This window comes from Doryrhamphus excisus, linkage group LG7, assembly GCF_037039965.1.
Source record: "Doryrhamphus excisus strain RoL-2023G ecotype Guam linkage group LG7, RoL_Dexc_Guam_v1.1, whole genome shotgun sequence".
NCBI classification, from domain to species: Eukaryota; Metazoa; Chordata; class Actinopteri; order Syngnathiformes; family Syngnathidae; genus Doryrhamphus; species Doryrhamphus excisus.
This window is the reverse complement of record NC_136363.1, coordinates 12463530-12477525: the sequence shown is the minus strand read 5'-3', so window position 1 is coordinate 12477525 and position 13996 is coordinate 12463530. Positions and strand designations below refer to the sequence as shown.

General features: G+C 46.9%; 1 protein-coding gene across 6 annotated transcripts in view; it reads left to right on the top strand.

Moving 5' to 3' along the window:
• ripor2 (RHO family interacting cell polarization regulator 2) overlaps positions 1–13996 on the top strand; it is a 40857-nt gene that overhangs the window by 20344 nt on the left and 6517 nt on the right. For all 6 annotated transcript variants that reach the window (XM_058046319.2, XM_078792132.1, XM_058046317.2 and 3 more), the window contains 8 exons: positions 7977–8100; positions 10438–10596; positions 10666–10744; positions 10820–10843; positions 11140–11193; positions 13168–13317; positions 13594–13657; positions 13768–13811. In XM_058046319.2, the coding sequence (XP_057902302.2) occupies positions 7977–8100; positions 10438–10596; positions 10666–10744; positions 10820–10843; positions 11140–11193; positions 13168–13317; positions 13594–13657; positions 13768–13811 (698 nt within the window). The remainder of the gene's footprint in view (positions 1–7976; positions 8101–10437; positions 10597–10665; positions 10745–10819; positions 10844–11139; positions 11194–13167; positions 13318–13593; positions 13658–13767; positions 13812–13996) is intronic.

The window sequence follows — 13996 nt, the reverse complement described above, 5'->3', positions numbered from 1 at the left end:
GCACTGCTGCCAAATCTTCACTGCTTAAACAATGGCATAACTGGCACAAAAAATAACAAAGGTGACATGCAAGTTGAAGAAAATACCAGTTTAAAAGCGAGACTGCATGACTGACACAAGGGCTCACTCTGTTCATGCCGTTGTTCTGTGGAACAAACTCACCAAGGTGCTGAAAGCAATGTTTGGAGGTGAGCGATGAGGAAAATGGCCTTGATGGAGGTTTGTGCCGACTAACAGGGCTTTTGTTTGAGTATTGTACAGTATTGTAGTATTAATGTAGTATTGCACAGGTCACTTCCAAGATGTCATGTCATGTTTCACCGCTGCTTTTGCACACGAGATGTGTTAAATGCAGTTTTCCCCTGCTTTAAATTGCTTCTGGCCCTTTTTGTTTGCATGGTTTATCCTCTAATGGCGGCAGTAACAACGTGGACGCTGAGGGATTTTGGCTTTTGTGTTGGAAAGGTGTCGTGAGGGGTCAAAGGTGGCTTGCCGTGCGGAGATACCACCCACAGTGGATGCTCCCGCCTGATGGGGAGATAAGCGGTAGGCCCGGCTGCTCCATCAGGAGACGTCTCCACCTGCCAGGCGCTCTAATCAAACACCCTTGGAAAGAAAGTGAATTTGGCCGCTGCCTTTTTAAACATTCCTGATCTCTTTAGGTCGGTGGAAGCACACGTGTCTTCCCGGTGCAGCCTGGTCGTGTATGTAAGCGTGACAGATATTCAAGGCTAAATGCTTTTTCAGTGTAGCTTTGATATGGTGAAGTGGATGTGCTTTGCAACGCTGCCAGCCTGCTTGGGCTGTGGTGAGGCGGTTTGAAGCGGGGAGGAGGCGGGTGCTGTGCTCAAGCCGAGCCAAGACGGGACTGCGGGGATGCAAAATACAGCGTCTGTTCCCAGACCCCCCCAACACCACCCCACCACCTCCTCCGCCTTCCTAGCCTCCGTCCTTCTAGACGGCTTTTCATGCCCAGCATCAAGCACACATGCTCATTTCCACTCTTTCACCAAAGTCTCATTAAAGGAATTATGCCCGTGCGGTTTGGAGGAAATTCAGACGTCTTTTTTTTTTTTGTTTTGAGGTAAAAGGGAGGAGGGTGTGTGGCTTTAACACAATTGTGAATTGTGTGAGGAATGACTGAAAGTAAGTATTTTTCAGTCACTTTAAATAAAAGGTGCTGTCAAATACTTAGCCTTAATGTGGGAATTCTACACTTTAACGCCCTTTTGTGTCTGCAACCCTCATGAGCTAGTTGAGTTAGTCCGGAATGGGCGTCTCCATGAAGCACTGCTGTGAGCTTCATCCACTTTCTGCCAGCAGTCACGTTTTCATTTGGACAGACGTGCCAACATGTACACATTTATAGTACTCAACTAGTCCAGGGTGTACCTTGCCTCTCAAAGTGCAAAGTCAGCTCGGGTAGACTCCAGCATACCTCCCCTCTTCCCCCATACTAATAATAATGAAGGACGACCTTCAACGTCATGTACGGCCAAAATGCCGCACTTTGTAGCGTGTCAACATGGCACACTCGTCCTTCTTCTTGACCTTCTCGCCGCCCGCAGGAGCTTCTGGAACGTTTCCTGCCGTCCATCTGTTTGCATGTTTTTTTTAAGGAGGTGGTGTGGGCGAGCGAGGGGGGGCTAGTAAATCTTAGACCCTGCATTCTTACATGAGGAGTGCCCTCTTTGACAGCTGATAGTTGTTTCATCAGAAAGAAAAATCTGTGGAAGTTCTCCTTCAGGATGTGGATTGGAATGATTCCTTTCTGTGCACTGTAGCGTCACTAATTCATGATGCGTCCTATTAACTTGGAAGCTAGCGTCAGACTATGTAGTATGGGACAGAAAAGCAACTAGTTCTACATAAAGTAAAGGGGGAGGTGTTTGAGCGTTCATCCAAAGGTTCAGTGACACCAGACCCGTTTGAGTCCAAGGTTATCTCATCTAAGGATGATGTTGGTCTGGCTTGTCCCGGCTTGCCACACACCCTGTAATCAGTGCTTCCTCAATCAGGAGGGTGTTGGTGGGATGAGGGGACTTGCTTTTGGTTTTGTTGTTGTTGGGTTAAGTGCTATGTGGAGGATTTACCGGGGCACGATTAGCTGCAGGGGGTTTCGGAAGGCAGGGTGTAGCATTACCATTGCTATCAGTCTGTAAGGATGGCTTGTCTTTTCACTTACCTGCCTTTAGTCCACCTTGAAAGCATCAGGGCTGTAACACAGGGCTGGCCAGTTTGCACCGTACTGGTCTTACAAGACTGGTCAGCTTGGGGGAGAGGAACTCAAATAACTGATTCTCAAACTGTGATACACAGGCTCCATTTTGTAGTACCCAGGAAGTAAATTAAACGAGACATATCAAATATAAAGCAATGCACAGAGTGAACTCTGATTACTAGTTACTAATAAGTGTAACAGGGTTTTTATTTTTCTGACCTCCGCCTGGAAAGGTTGTTTTCATTGCTTTTTGTTCATAGTTAATCGGGAAAAACTGCTAAACCTGTCGTGGAAACCCCATTATATCCTTTTAATTAATTTTAATAATTTTGTTGACATTTTGAGGCATTTTTGGACACATCTGCCTTGGTTTTGTGGTGAATAGTTTCATGTACAGTATCGTGGTGGGCTGTTTGGGTGCTCATGCAATCTGTCACTTTGTTTCCCCATTCTTCTGCAGCCCCTCCCTTTCTGTTTGGCCGCAGAGAATTTGAACCTTTCCTCACCCCCTCCCTCTGTTATGGCTAATCAGCATTCATGTAATGTACTGTAGTGTGCATGGTGGAAGTGGTCCATTTTAATCCTTCTGGGGTGCTCGCTGTCCACTACAGGCATGCACCACATGTCCCTAGGGCCCCCCCATGCCAGACGTCATGTGTCACATGATACTCTAGGCGCACCTCTGGCCCACAGCTGCTGGCGAGATGTAAGCGATTTAAGGGGTTGAGGGGCTAAGCTGATAATCTGTCTGTTTTCGCTATTTTGCTGCAGCAGGATGAACATCAACGCTTCATGTTGTATTTCTCTGTGTGAGGTGACACATTCCGAGTCGTCACAAATCTTTCAAGCCATGTCGACCAATCAGAAACCAGAAGAAAGCAGGTTTTGGAAAAGGCGCAGTGACAACATCGGCAAGTTGAGGAAAATGAGGATCAAACTGGATGGAAATATTTAGTTGATGTTAAAAATCTTCGCTTCCAGTTTCCTCAGGCACTAAACTGCCTTGAAAAGTTGAGTTTTTTAAAAACAACCAGGCTGCGGGGGACACGGCGTCAGTCCAAGCATGTTTCTTTAAAGTGGTGATGATTGCTACACATGTCGTCAATATTTCTGCCATGTTTTGATACAGTTTGGATTTCCAGCAGCTGTCCTGCCTTTTGTGTCTTGATCTCACACAGACACATTTTTTTGTAATGCTCTGTCATTTGTGCTTCCTGTCATAAAAGTTGCGGTTTTTCAGGTGGCAGGATGATGCGTGCTGCCACATGCCACCCAGGTTTGACCTATTTTTGGTGAAGACGATAACAAACTATGTTGGATTTAGCTTATTTAGTTAGCTTACCGTGATTTTGGCTTACTGTGAATGCGAGGAGTGACACATGCTGTGTTTCTTAAAGAGAAACATGTATTTTAGTGGGAATAATCTTCCTTCCGTAGGACACTGCACTTGTCTGATCACAGCGGCCACTATCAGTGAAAAGAATGTGCTAAAAATACCAAATGGAGCTGAAACAACTGACCTGATCCTGATGTTTGCGTAGTGGCTGCATTCCAGCATTGATGCTGCTGATCTTTCCATCCGAGTCGCCTCGTGGGCCACAAATCAAAATCCCGTTCTCATGCTGACCACATCATCACGCCTTTCTGCCTCTCTTTTGCAGGAAAGAGAGGCTCTTTTCTCTCTTTTATGCAGCATTTAATTTGGTTTTTCCATCATCCACGTTCTCCATCATAGTCAAGCCTCATGTTCTGCTGTCTCAGTGTGCAAAAATGTCATAGAAATCCATCTTAGGGGCCGTTGCCAGTGATTTCACGGTGCCAGAAAATGTCAGCAGCAGCTGGCAGAATGGAACTTCGGTCCGGACACGCCTCGGTTAATCTGGTCATGTGCTGCACGCTTTAAAATGCCAGCCCGTATTCCTGCACTTGATGCCCCATCAGCACCGTTGATGGCCCGTAATTAAAAACGAGCGAGGAATTATCTCCACGTAGGAGATGCCTTGGAAAAACAAGCCGAGGAAGGAATTAGAGGACGTTTCCATTAATCATGTGATGAGATTAGACCAAATTTTCCGCTTTGACCACTGAGCTGATTCTTCTTTTGTCAAGTTTGCTCAAGAGATTATCAGAGTTTGTCAGGAAGACGAAACGCCTCCCTCAGTTACGATGCAACCAGAACTAATAGGTAGCAAAATAAATGATTAAAAACTAGTATACATGCAAAACGGTGATGTTTTATGCTGATTTATAACCCACAAGGCATGCCAGGTAACTTCCTGTTGGATATGTGTTTTCCAGCATTTTGCCTTCTGGGATAAATGGCATAATTATGGACATATGCACAATATGGTGGGTTTCCCATCCAAAAATGATTGCTTAAACACTAATATACATGCAAAACGGTACCATTTTATGGTGGTTTATAACCCACAAGGCATGCCAGGTAACTTCCTGTTGGATATGTGTTTTCCAGAATTTTGCCTTCTGGGATAAATTGCATAATTATGGACATTATATGCAAAATATGGTGGGTTTCCCATCCAAAAATAAATGCTTAAACACTAATGTACATGCAAAACGGTACTGTTTTATGCTGGTTTATAACCCACAAGGCATGCCGGGTAACTTTCTGGATATGTGTTTTATAGCATTTTGCCTTCTGGGATGAATGGCATAATTATGGACATTATATGCGCAATATGGTGGGTTTTCCATCCAAAAATGTGCAGGTGGACTGCCCAGCATGACTTACGACATCCATACATCCATCCATCCATTTTCTATGCTGCTTGTCCTCTCATAAAAAGCCTAATTAAGGAGATATGTGCAGCAAAGCAACATGGCATATCTTCCTTCCTGTAGCTTAGCATAGCAACTGTAAAGAGGCGAGTTAGCGAGTGTGTTTGCTAGCACATGCTGACCTGTGACTCGTCATCACTTTTGTCTTTAGCATGTGTCACTCGCTACACAAACATTTGTGTTCCTTCAGGAATTTTCCGCTGTTTTTGTTTGTTTTTCTTTTGACTGCGCTACAAAGCGCCATTGTGGACACCTGCAAGAGAGCTGACGTCTCTTTTGACGGCCTTTGTGTCGTTGTATGTCGGCATGTTGACATCACAGGGGCTTCAATCAAGGCTTCATGGTGGGAAACATGAGCTGAGCATATTGGTCGGGGGCGGCGACGGGGAGGTTGGGCTCTGTTGTATTATTAAGGTGCTCCAATATCTCGGAGTCACGAGACGCTGTCATGCTCCAACACGCTGTCGTGTTTATGGAAGCAAAATGTTTATGAAAAATGTGAAAAGAATTAGTAAGAAGTAAGAATTCTTCAGTGCATTTGGAACATCATCTTTTTTTTTTAGACTTTCTTTATAGACCTAGACTTTCTTTATTGTCATTGCACAATAACACAGCAGTGAAATTGCTGTGAAAATAATGTGGAGGTTATTTAACGGCGGTCTAGTGGTTAGCGCACAGACCTCACAGCTAGGAGGACCAGGGTTCAATTCCCACCCTCGGCCATCTCTGTGTGGAGTTTGCATGTTCTCCCCGTGCATGCGTGGGTTTTCTCCGGGTACTCCGGTTTCCTCCCACATTCCAAAAACATGCTAGGTTAATTGGCCACTCCAAATTGTCCATAGGTATGAATGTGAGTGTGAATGTTTGTTTGTCTATATGTGCCCAGTGATTGGCTGGCGACCAGGTGTACCCCGCCTCTCGCCCGAAGACAGCTGGGATAGGCTCCAGCACCCCCCGCGACCCTCGCGAGGAAAAGCGGTAGAAAATGAATGAATGAAAAATAATGTGGAGAATAAATAGATTACATCAAATATGAACAACAATGTTATGTGGAATTATGCAATCACTGTAAGTGTGACGTTTGTGGCCATCTTTAAAGCTTACCTAGGTTGAATTGAGCATGTACACGTTCTGGGGGAGCAACACTAGTGTGTGCATGTGTGCTTCCTGGCTGTGCTTTTACATAACATACCACATCCCATTTTCTGTCTCCCGTTGCCGTGGCGAAGCCAATTTCTACCAGCATAGAGAATGAGATTGCCATTGTTAAGAAGTGCAGGCTCACACACACACACACACGCACCCACACACATACACACAATGTCCCCACTAGTCAAGTGCGTTTCAGTTTTTGCAACTTTAGGAATAGTGGGCGATGTTTCTAAGCCTTAAACTGAATATGAAATGTTCTGCACATATCCTGTGTCAAACTCAATGCTGCAGGGGGCCAAAGGTCAAAGCCTACTTTAAGTTGTTTCGTTTAAAAAAGCTCACACTCGCTTATTATCCCCCCCTGCCCCCCCACACACCCAAAAAACCCCGTCCACACCTTGTCCCAGGGTGTCGAGGACATTGTGTGTGAGCACCAGAGGAGAAAAGGCCTGAATGGACTGACTGGCAGACTCATTCAGCGCATGAAAAGGCTGCCACTGGATGGGAACGGCCAACGTGAGCGCACTGCGAGCCGGCATTGTCGCGCTCGGGGCGAAGTGATGAGATGGCGACACCAAGAGGGCCTTGGACGCCATCTTTGTTCGTGGTGCTGTGTTTGTGCGCGGATCAAGAGACCGCGTGACGAACATTTGAAGCGAAAATGAGATTCCACCGTCTGATTGCTGTCATTTCCTGTCTGCGTGCATTCCATAACACCCCCCCCCCCAGGTTTCTTGACATGTTTTGGTCCCTGTGCTACATAACCTGTACTTTATAAGGCCATAAATGGCCATCCGCTGTGCCCATGTATCCAAACAGATACAAGGCTTTTCATGCTGTAGATGACCCGGCGGTCCTCGTGATTCATTCACTGAGTCACCGCCATTGGGGTCCTTGTGGGCTGCTATTATTAGCCAGGACAGTATTGGTCCATCTCATTGGCCTGTTGCCCCCACCCGGGCTGAAAAACAAGGCTCTCTGTCCTCTCTTTGTGCCGACCAAAGGAGATGCTATCAGGTTGCTGGTGCCTTGCTGGAAGCCAATGTTCAATTCATCGCTAAGTAAAGTAGCAGCAGGGCAACATTAGTGCTTGATCCATCGTCTTTCATTCAATTGTGTTAAAGGTAAACAAAGGCTGAGGATTGTGATGTTGAAACCACATGGAGCAAGGGACAACTGTCCAGTTGTTGCTGTAATGGCAATATAAACAACAATACCATAAACCACAATGGTAAATGACCACTTATCAGTTAAAAATGGGGGTGTGCTGAAAGTAGTTGCCAAATAATGGTGCACGCACTTCCTGAGTATGCTAATCTTCCAGGATCCTTCCCTCCCTCCTGAAACTTCATCGTCCAAATTGTCCTCTCTGTCTATTTTCAGCCTCTTCCCCAAGCGTCCACGGCTTCATGTTGCTTTCACGCTGCTTTTTTTTTTTTTTTTAACAGTCTGATGTTTGACAGGTCGCGGCTAAATACAGAATGGTTGTCTTTATTTATAGCAGGAGCAGATGAGATAACTGATCAATCTGTGTCTCGCTGTGGCGTCTTTGAAGGGGGGGGGACGCTGGCACGCTAGTCATCCATCACACTTGGCGAGTCTCACTTCACCTCTGCAAGTATGCACAAAGTCAGAAAGTGGCGGGAGTCAAGTTTCCTGACACCTGCATGAAAGAGCGGGCGCCGCTCGTGTGTTTGCAGCAGAGTGGCGAAGGGTCGGCGAGTCCAGGCCTGTCCGCCGCCAGCGGTCTTTATTGTCCACGGAGTGCAGCGCTCACGCGTTTCTTCTTTCCGTCTCTTTGCAGGTGTGTCGTCGCGCATCCCAGAGATCATGGCGGCCGCCGGGACGCACTCGCCGGGAGGCCCCAACGGCATCATCCGGAGTCAGTCGTTCGCCGGCTTCAGCACGCTGCAAGAGCGGCGGTCGCGGTAAGAACCACGAAGGCAGGCTCGGGTCAGAAGGTCAACGGAGGAATGATCGCCATGTTCATGCTCGGCTCAGATGTCGGTCACATGATTGATTGATTGATTAGGGGTACTTCTACGTGAGCGTACGTGAGCTAACATTTACCTGATTGTTATCCTGGCGGACATCCGTCCATGTGGGCTTGGTGATCCTTTGATCTACAAGTAGTGATTTTAAAGGCAGAAGTCTCACTTTGGCTCTTTTTGATGTTTGTCGTAAATTAGAGGCGCTGCCGCACATAAACATTTGTACCACCACCAAATGCATCGTCAATTAAAACCCAAACGGTATGTTTACACTAGTCAAAGATCCTCTATATGTGAGGAGCATGCTAATGGTTTTTACCGGCTTACAGCACAAACACAACGGCTAACGGTTGCTGTGTTGTCGGGACATGTAGCATGTTGGCGTGCACGCGCGTCACCATGTGTCATGTGCATTAAGGCTTGTTTGCATATTGCTCACAGACCCTGCCTTTGAACCGAAGCCGTGTGTGCCAAGATCCGCTCCTACAGTAGACCATGTGCGTGACCCTCAAGGCTGGCCTACATTTGTGGCAGTCGTGCTGCTGCCTCGGCCACCCTGCCGCGTTCCAACGAGTTTGGGGCTCGCCCGTTGCCTTGTCTTCCGCTGGGCGGATGTTCATCACGCTTAAGGAAATGTCAGCTGCATCGCAGAAAATGAAATGTGGGGGTGGGCGGTAGATGAAGCTGACCTAAAATGGAAGGATGGCCTGCAGAAAACCTTGCTAAGATGAATTTTGCAGCATGAATACACACAAATGTACCGTATCGGCGTTCACAGTGCATTTATCCAATAGCATTGTCGCCAGTGTTAATATTTGAATTCCATTGACGGCTGCGGTATTTTTCCTTTCATTCAGTCACAATGTCAGTCAATGGCTAGCGAGCTGATAAGCCAACAACAATGAATCTCACAGCGTGCCAGGAGTGCCATCACCTCATTGGAGTTCCCTCTCCGTGTTTTATTACTCCACTCCAGCTCAAGATAACACACTTTTTTAGACATTTTGTGTACAAGTTCTCCGTGTGTGATGAATTCATGAGATCATCGCTGCACTGCATGCACATTGGACACAACAATAGGTACACTTTCACAATGCAATCTTTCCCACAGGACGGCAATGTATTTGTAGTGGCGGTGGTGGTTGGACTGGAATAAGATTCATTCATTTTCTACCGCTTTTCCTCACGAGGGTCACGGGGGTGCTGGAGCCTATCCCAGCTGTCTTTGGGCGAGTGGCCAGCCAATCACAGGGCACATATAGACAAACAACCATTCACACTCACATTCATACCTATGGACAATTTGGAGTCGCCAATTAACCTAGCATGTTTTTGGAATGTGGGAGGAAACCAGAGTACCCGGAGAAAACCCACGCATGCACGGGGAGAACATGCAAACTCCACACAGAGATGGCCGAGGGTGGAATTGAACCCTGGTCTCCTAGCTGTGAGGTCTGTGCGCTAACCTGGAATAAGATTGTAGGACATCATGCATATAATTAGCAGACTTCCGTTGTGTCCGGAGCATGTGTCCGAATACAGTACACCTTGCTGGGCCAGAGCAGGTGGCTCCTCCCCTTTATACTCCGGTTCTCCTGACCTGACTGGCGGGACACCAGCTGCTCTGAGCATGTGTCCGAATACAATACACCTTGCTGGGCCAGAGCAGGTGGCTCCTCCCCTTTATGCTCCGGTTCTCCTGACCTGACTGGCGGGACACCAGCTGCTCTGAGCATGTGTCCGAATACAATACACCTTGCTGGGCCAGAGCAGGTGGCTCCTCCCCTTTATGCTCCGGTTCTCCTGACCTGACTGGCGGGACACCAGCTGCTCTGAGCATGTGTCCGAATACAGTACACCTTGCTGGGCCAGAGTAGGTAGCTCCTACTCTTTATACTCCGGTTCTTCTGACCTCCGTGGCGGGACACCAGCTGCTCTGAGCATGTGTCCGAATACAGTACACCTTGCTGGGTCACAGCAGGTGGCTCCTCCACTCTACACTGCTTCTCATGATAGTAGTGATGTCATTATTTTTCATTAGGACAAATTAACCGGTGCTAATTTGTTCCAGTCCGTCTTACCTTCAGGTGTGCACAAACTACAGTTAAAAATAAAAAAGTTAAAATGAAAAACGTAGGTATAAAAGTGTTAAACCTAAGATGATGATAGATGATGGATTTGTCTCACGTTTGGGCTCGAGGGACACATCATTACAACTTGTGTGTGTCCGATGCACTGATGGAAGCAGCACTATATTTAAACGTGTGTATTTAGGTGTAACTCCTTCATGGGCAACTCTGCGGCGCAGAAGAAGCCTCAGTCCAAACCCAAGAAGCCCCACCTGTCTGGTCACAAGGGGGGCAGCAGCAGCTCCAGAGAGCCTCAGCCTAAAAGACTGGAGGAGGTTTACAACGCGCTCAAACAAGGCTTGGAGTGAGTATTCCGCCGTATTTGGACCTAACATGGTGGCAAGTGAGACGAATTGTGTTGTGCCCCCCACAGTGAATATTTGGAGGTTCACCAAACAGAACTGGAGAAGCTGACGTCTCTAATGAAGGACATGAAGCGCAACTCACGCCTGGTGAGGGACATTGAAGTCATGAATATGCACATCTGGATTACCTTGTGTATTAATGCCGTGTCTGCGCCCCTGCAGGGAGTGCTGTATGATCTCGACAAGGTGAGTTTCCAGTAGACGTTAAGTAACACACCACCACGCACAGGTGATGACAGAGCGCGGAAATTGAGCTGCCAGGATTATAAAATGTGTATATTTCCCAAAGAAAAACAGCTAACCAGTCATTTTACAAAATTGCCATGTATTTAACAGCTATAAATACTAATTTGACATGGAGGCTGGGTCAAACTGGGTCTAAGTGGACCTGGCGGCATCACGCTCCAGAGCCGTGCTGATGATTATGTTTTGGCTGACGTATGTCCCGTGTGTGGTTGCACGTGGCTGTTGTTTGTCTGCAGCAAATCAAAGCCATCGAGAGGTACATGAGACGCCTGGAGTTTCACATGAGCAAGGTGAGTGCACCACAGGGAAGGGGGGGGGCGTCACAAGATCTCGCGAGATCTCGTTTGTGGGCACGAGGCCTGGGATGATGATAAATGAATTCATCCTCCTCTCTCACCTCCATACAGGAGGGAAGAGGGTTCATTCTGTGCATTGCTTTCAGCACCGTGGTGCGTTTCATCCGTAGAACAACGGCAACGGAGTGAGCCCTTTTGTCCGCCGTTTAGCCTCTTTGTCTTGGTGGGTGGAGGTGGGGCAGAAGAGTGTAACGTCGTACAAGCAAGGAAGATGAGACATTTCGTCCATCTCGGACTGATTCATAGCTGGCGGAGTCCGCGGCGTTGTTTCAAGATGTGTAGCGAAGCCTGAGAAAAGTTGTAACGTCTAAAGTGAGCCCCACTTCTGTGGGGGGAAATTACTTTTCGAACTTTATTTAAAAAGTCACATCACAAGGGACCCTTTAATCTTAATATCCAACTGCATGCAACAACAAAAACGATATCTTTGTTTTCATATAACATGAATATTTATATATTGTGCGCTTGTGTTCATACGCTGTCATTCAAAAAGTATTAGTACTGGCAGGTTGCTTGATCGCTCTTGGCCAGGTTGGCTTTCATCCTGGTCTTGTGGCCTCCTCCCAGGACGCATGTTAATACTTCTCTTCAAGGCCGCAACATGGCTCTTCCCGGTCCCCTTTTGTAGTCTGGTCCTCAGAATCTCTCTGTCGTCCAATCAGACGAGACCGCAGGCGATCAGAGCCCGGGCTCGTGCTGTTCCCAGGGTTGTCATGGTTACCAGAAGGCCAGCTTCTGAAGCTCCCGTGGTGTTAAAAGGACTGACGTTAGCGGCTCTTTTATATTGTTGTGGGAGAAGGCACCCCCCCCCCCGTCTGCCCACGCAGGAAGGAAGCGTGCCACCCCCCCCTCATCCCCCATGCGTGGATCTGGGTCAGGGTGGGTCTAGGAAGCAGTGGACAGTGTTCCTTGGAGACTGGAGTCAAGGAAAAGGAGGTCTGATGAGGCAGATTCAAAAATAGGCTGCTTGAGGAGCATATCAGCTTGTGTGGTCCACAAATGTTTTTTTTTTCTTTAGACAAACACACTGAAAGGCTTTGTGAAGCGCATGAATCGTCCTCTTGTTCTTTGCGGTCCTGCACTGAAAATAGATGTGAACGCTTGTAAATATTTGAAAAAGTGCAAGGCGGAACGGAGTGATTTATCTTGTCAGGGAAGGTCACACACCTTGATAAAAACAAATAATTAAAAAAAGCACTTGTGCTGCTTGTTTAGACTAGAGACTGAAGCAACAGCGCCTCTGCTGGTTGCATTAGTGTAGTGCACCCTAAACTCTAACCTGAAGCTCTTTCATGTGTTAAAGTCGAAATAAGAAAGCCTGTGGCTAATTTATGGCTAAAAGAACTACAGTTCCCATGATGCTTAGAGTGCCGAAACGGAAAGTAATGCATTTCTGCAATAGAAGTCACTTGCGATTTTAAAATTGTAAAAATGCTATGCTTTAAAAAAAAAAAAAGTTGAAGGCATCCATCATTGGCGGCGCTCCACAAGGCTTATAATAACCGTTGTGGTTTGCAGCGTGTCTGATAGCCTGGCCCAGCTGCCGCACACACGCCGCATGCTGCAGACGGCATAGGCCCAGCTGGCTGAAAAGCGGAGTTTGGGGGGGGGTTACTAAGGTAGAGGGTTTATGTAAGCGTTGACTCACCCGTTTATCGTGTTGGCCTGGATAAAAGTCATAATTACTGAAGGAGACGTGGTGATTGGCGTTGGTGGTTCATGAAGAAAGGATGCTTGCCCTCTCTCTGAGCCGTGGAATAGCCCCATCTTGTCCCTCTTCTTCCTTCTGAATGCCACACGGCGAACCAAGCATCGGTACTGCAAACTGCGATCATCCTCCTCCTAGCAGCGCCATTAGAAAGGGGGCAAAACTAATCACAGCTTATCAGTAATGATGTTCCTGTGCAGGTGGACGAGCTTTACGAGGCCTTCTGCATCCAGAGTCGCCTGAGGGACGGCGCCAGCCGCATGAAACAGGCCTTCACTTCCTCCCCCTCCAGCAAAGGCACCAAGGAGAGCATCGCCGAGGTCAACCGACGCTATAAGGAATACACAGAGGTACGTCTGAGGTGGAGACGTGATCATACCACATCATGTTACATGTATGGACAGGCCAGGTATTTTCACTTCCTGTTGCTCAGCGGCGTCCATACCTTTTCCACCGGGGGGCTGCATACACGGTCAATGATAGGATGCCATTCTGATGATTTTAATGTTGTAAGGCAAGCTAACGTATACATCCCAAGACGTTGTGGCTACTGTACGGAACTAAAGAAACTTCCTGCAGCACATGGTGACCAAGCTTATGCATGTGGCCTCTCTTGTCCTTCCCAGAACATGAGCGTGTTTGAGAGTGAACTGGAGAACCTGCTGGGAGAGTTTCACATCAAAATGAAAGGTTTTTATGAGTTTTTATCCTGTTAAATGCATTTTTAAAATGTTTCTATTTATTTAAAATGCACCCTGCCATGAGCGTCCTACTTCTTATGCCACTTCGTTTCTTGACAGGTTTGGCAGGCTTTGCCAGGCTCTGTCCTGGAGACCAGTACGAGGCAAGTCATTGGGATATACTGTATTAATATTTTTGTTTTCAATGATTAATATTTACAAGGAAAATGTCATTAAAAATGACATTGAAAAGTAGAAATTATTTCAAATTATTTGTTAGAATTAGATAATTTTTCATCGTTTATTGTACTAACATGAATATTTATAAATTGACAACAATAAGTATTTA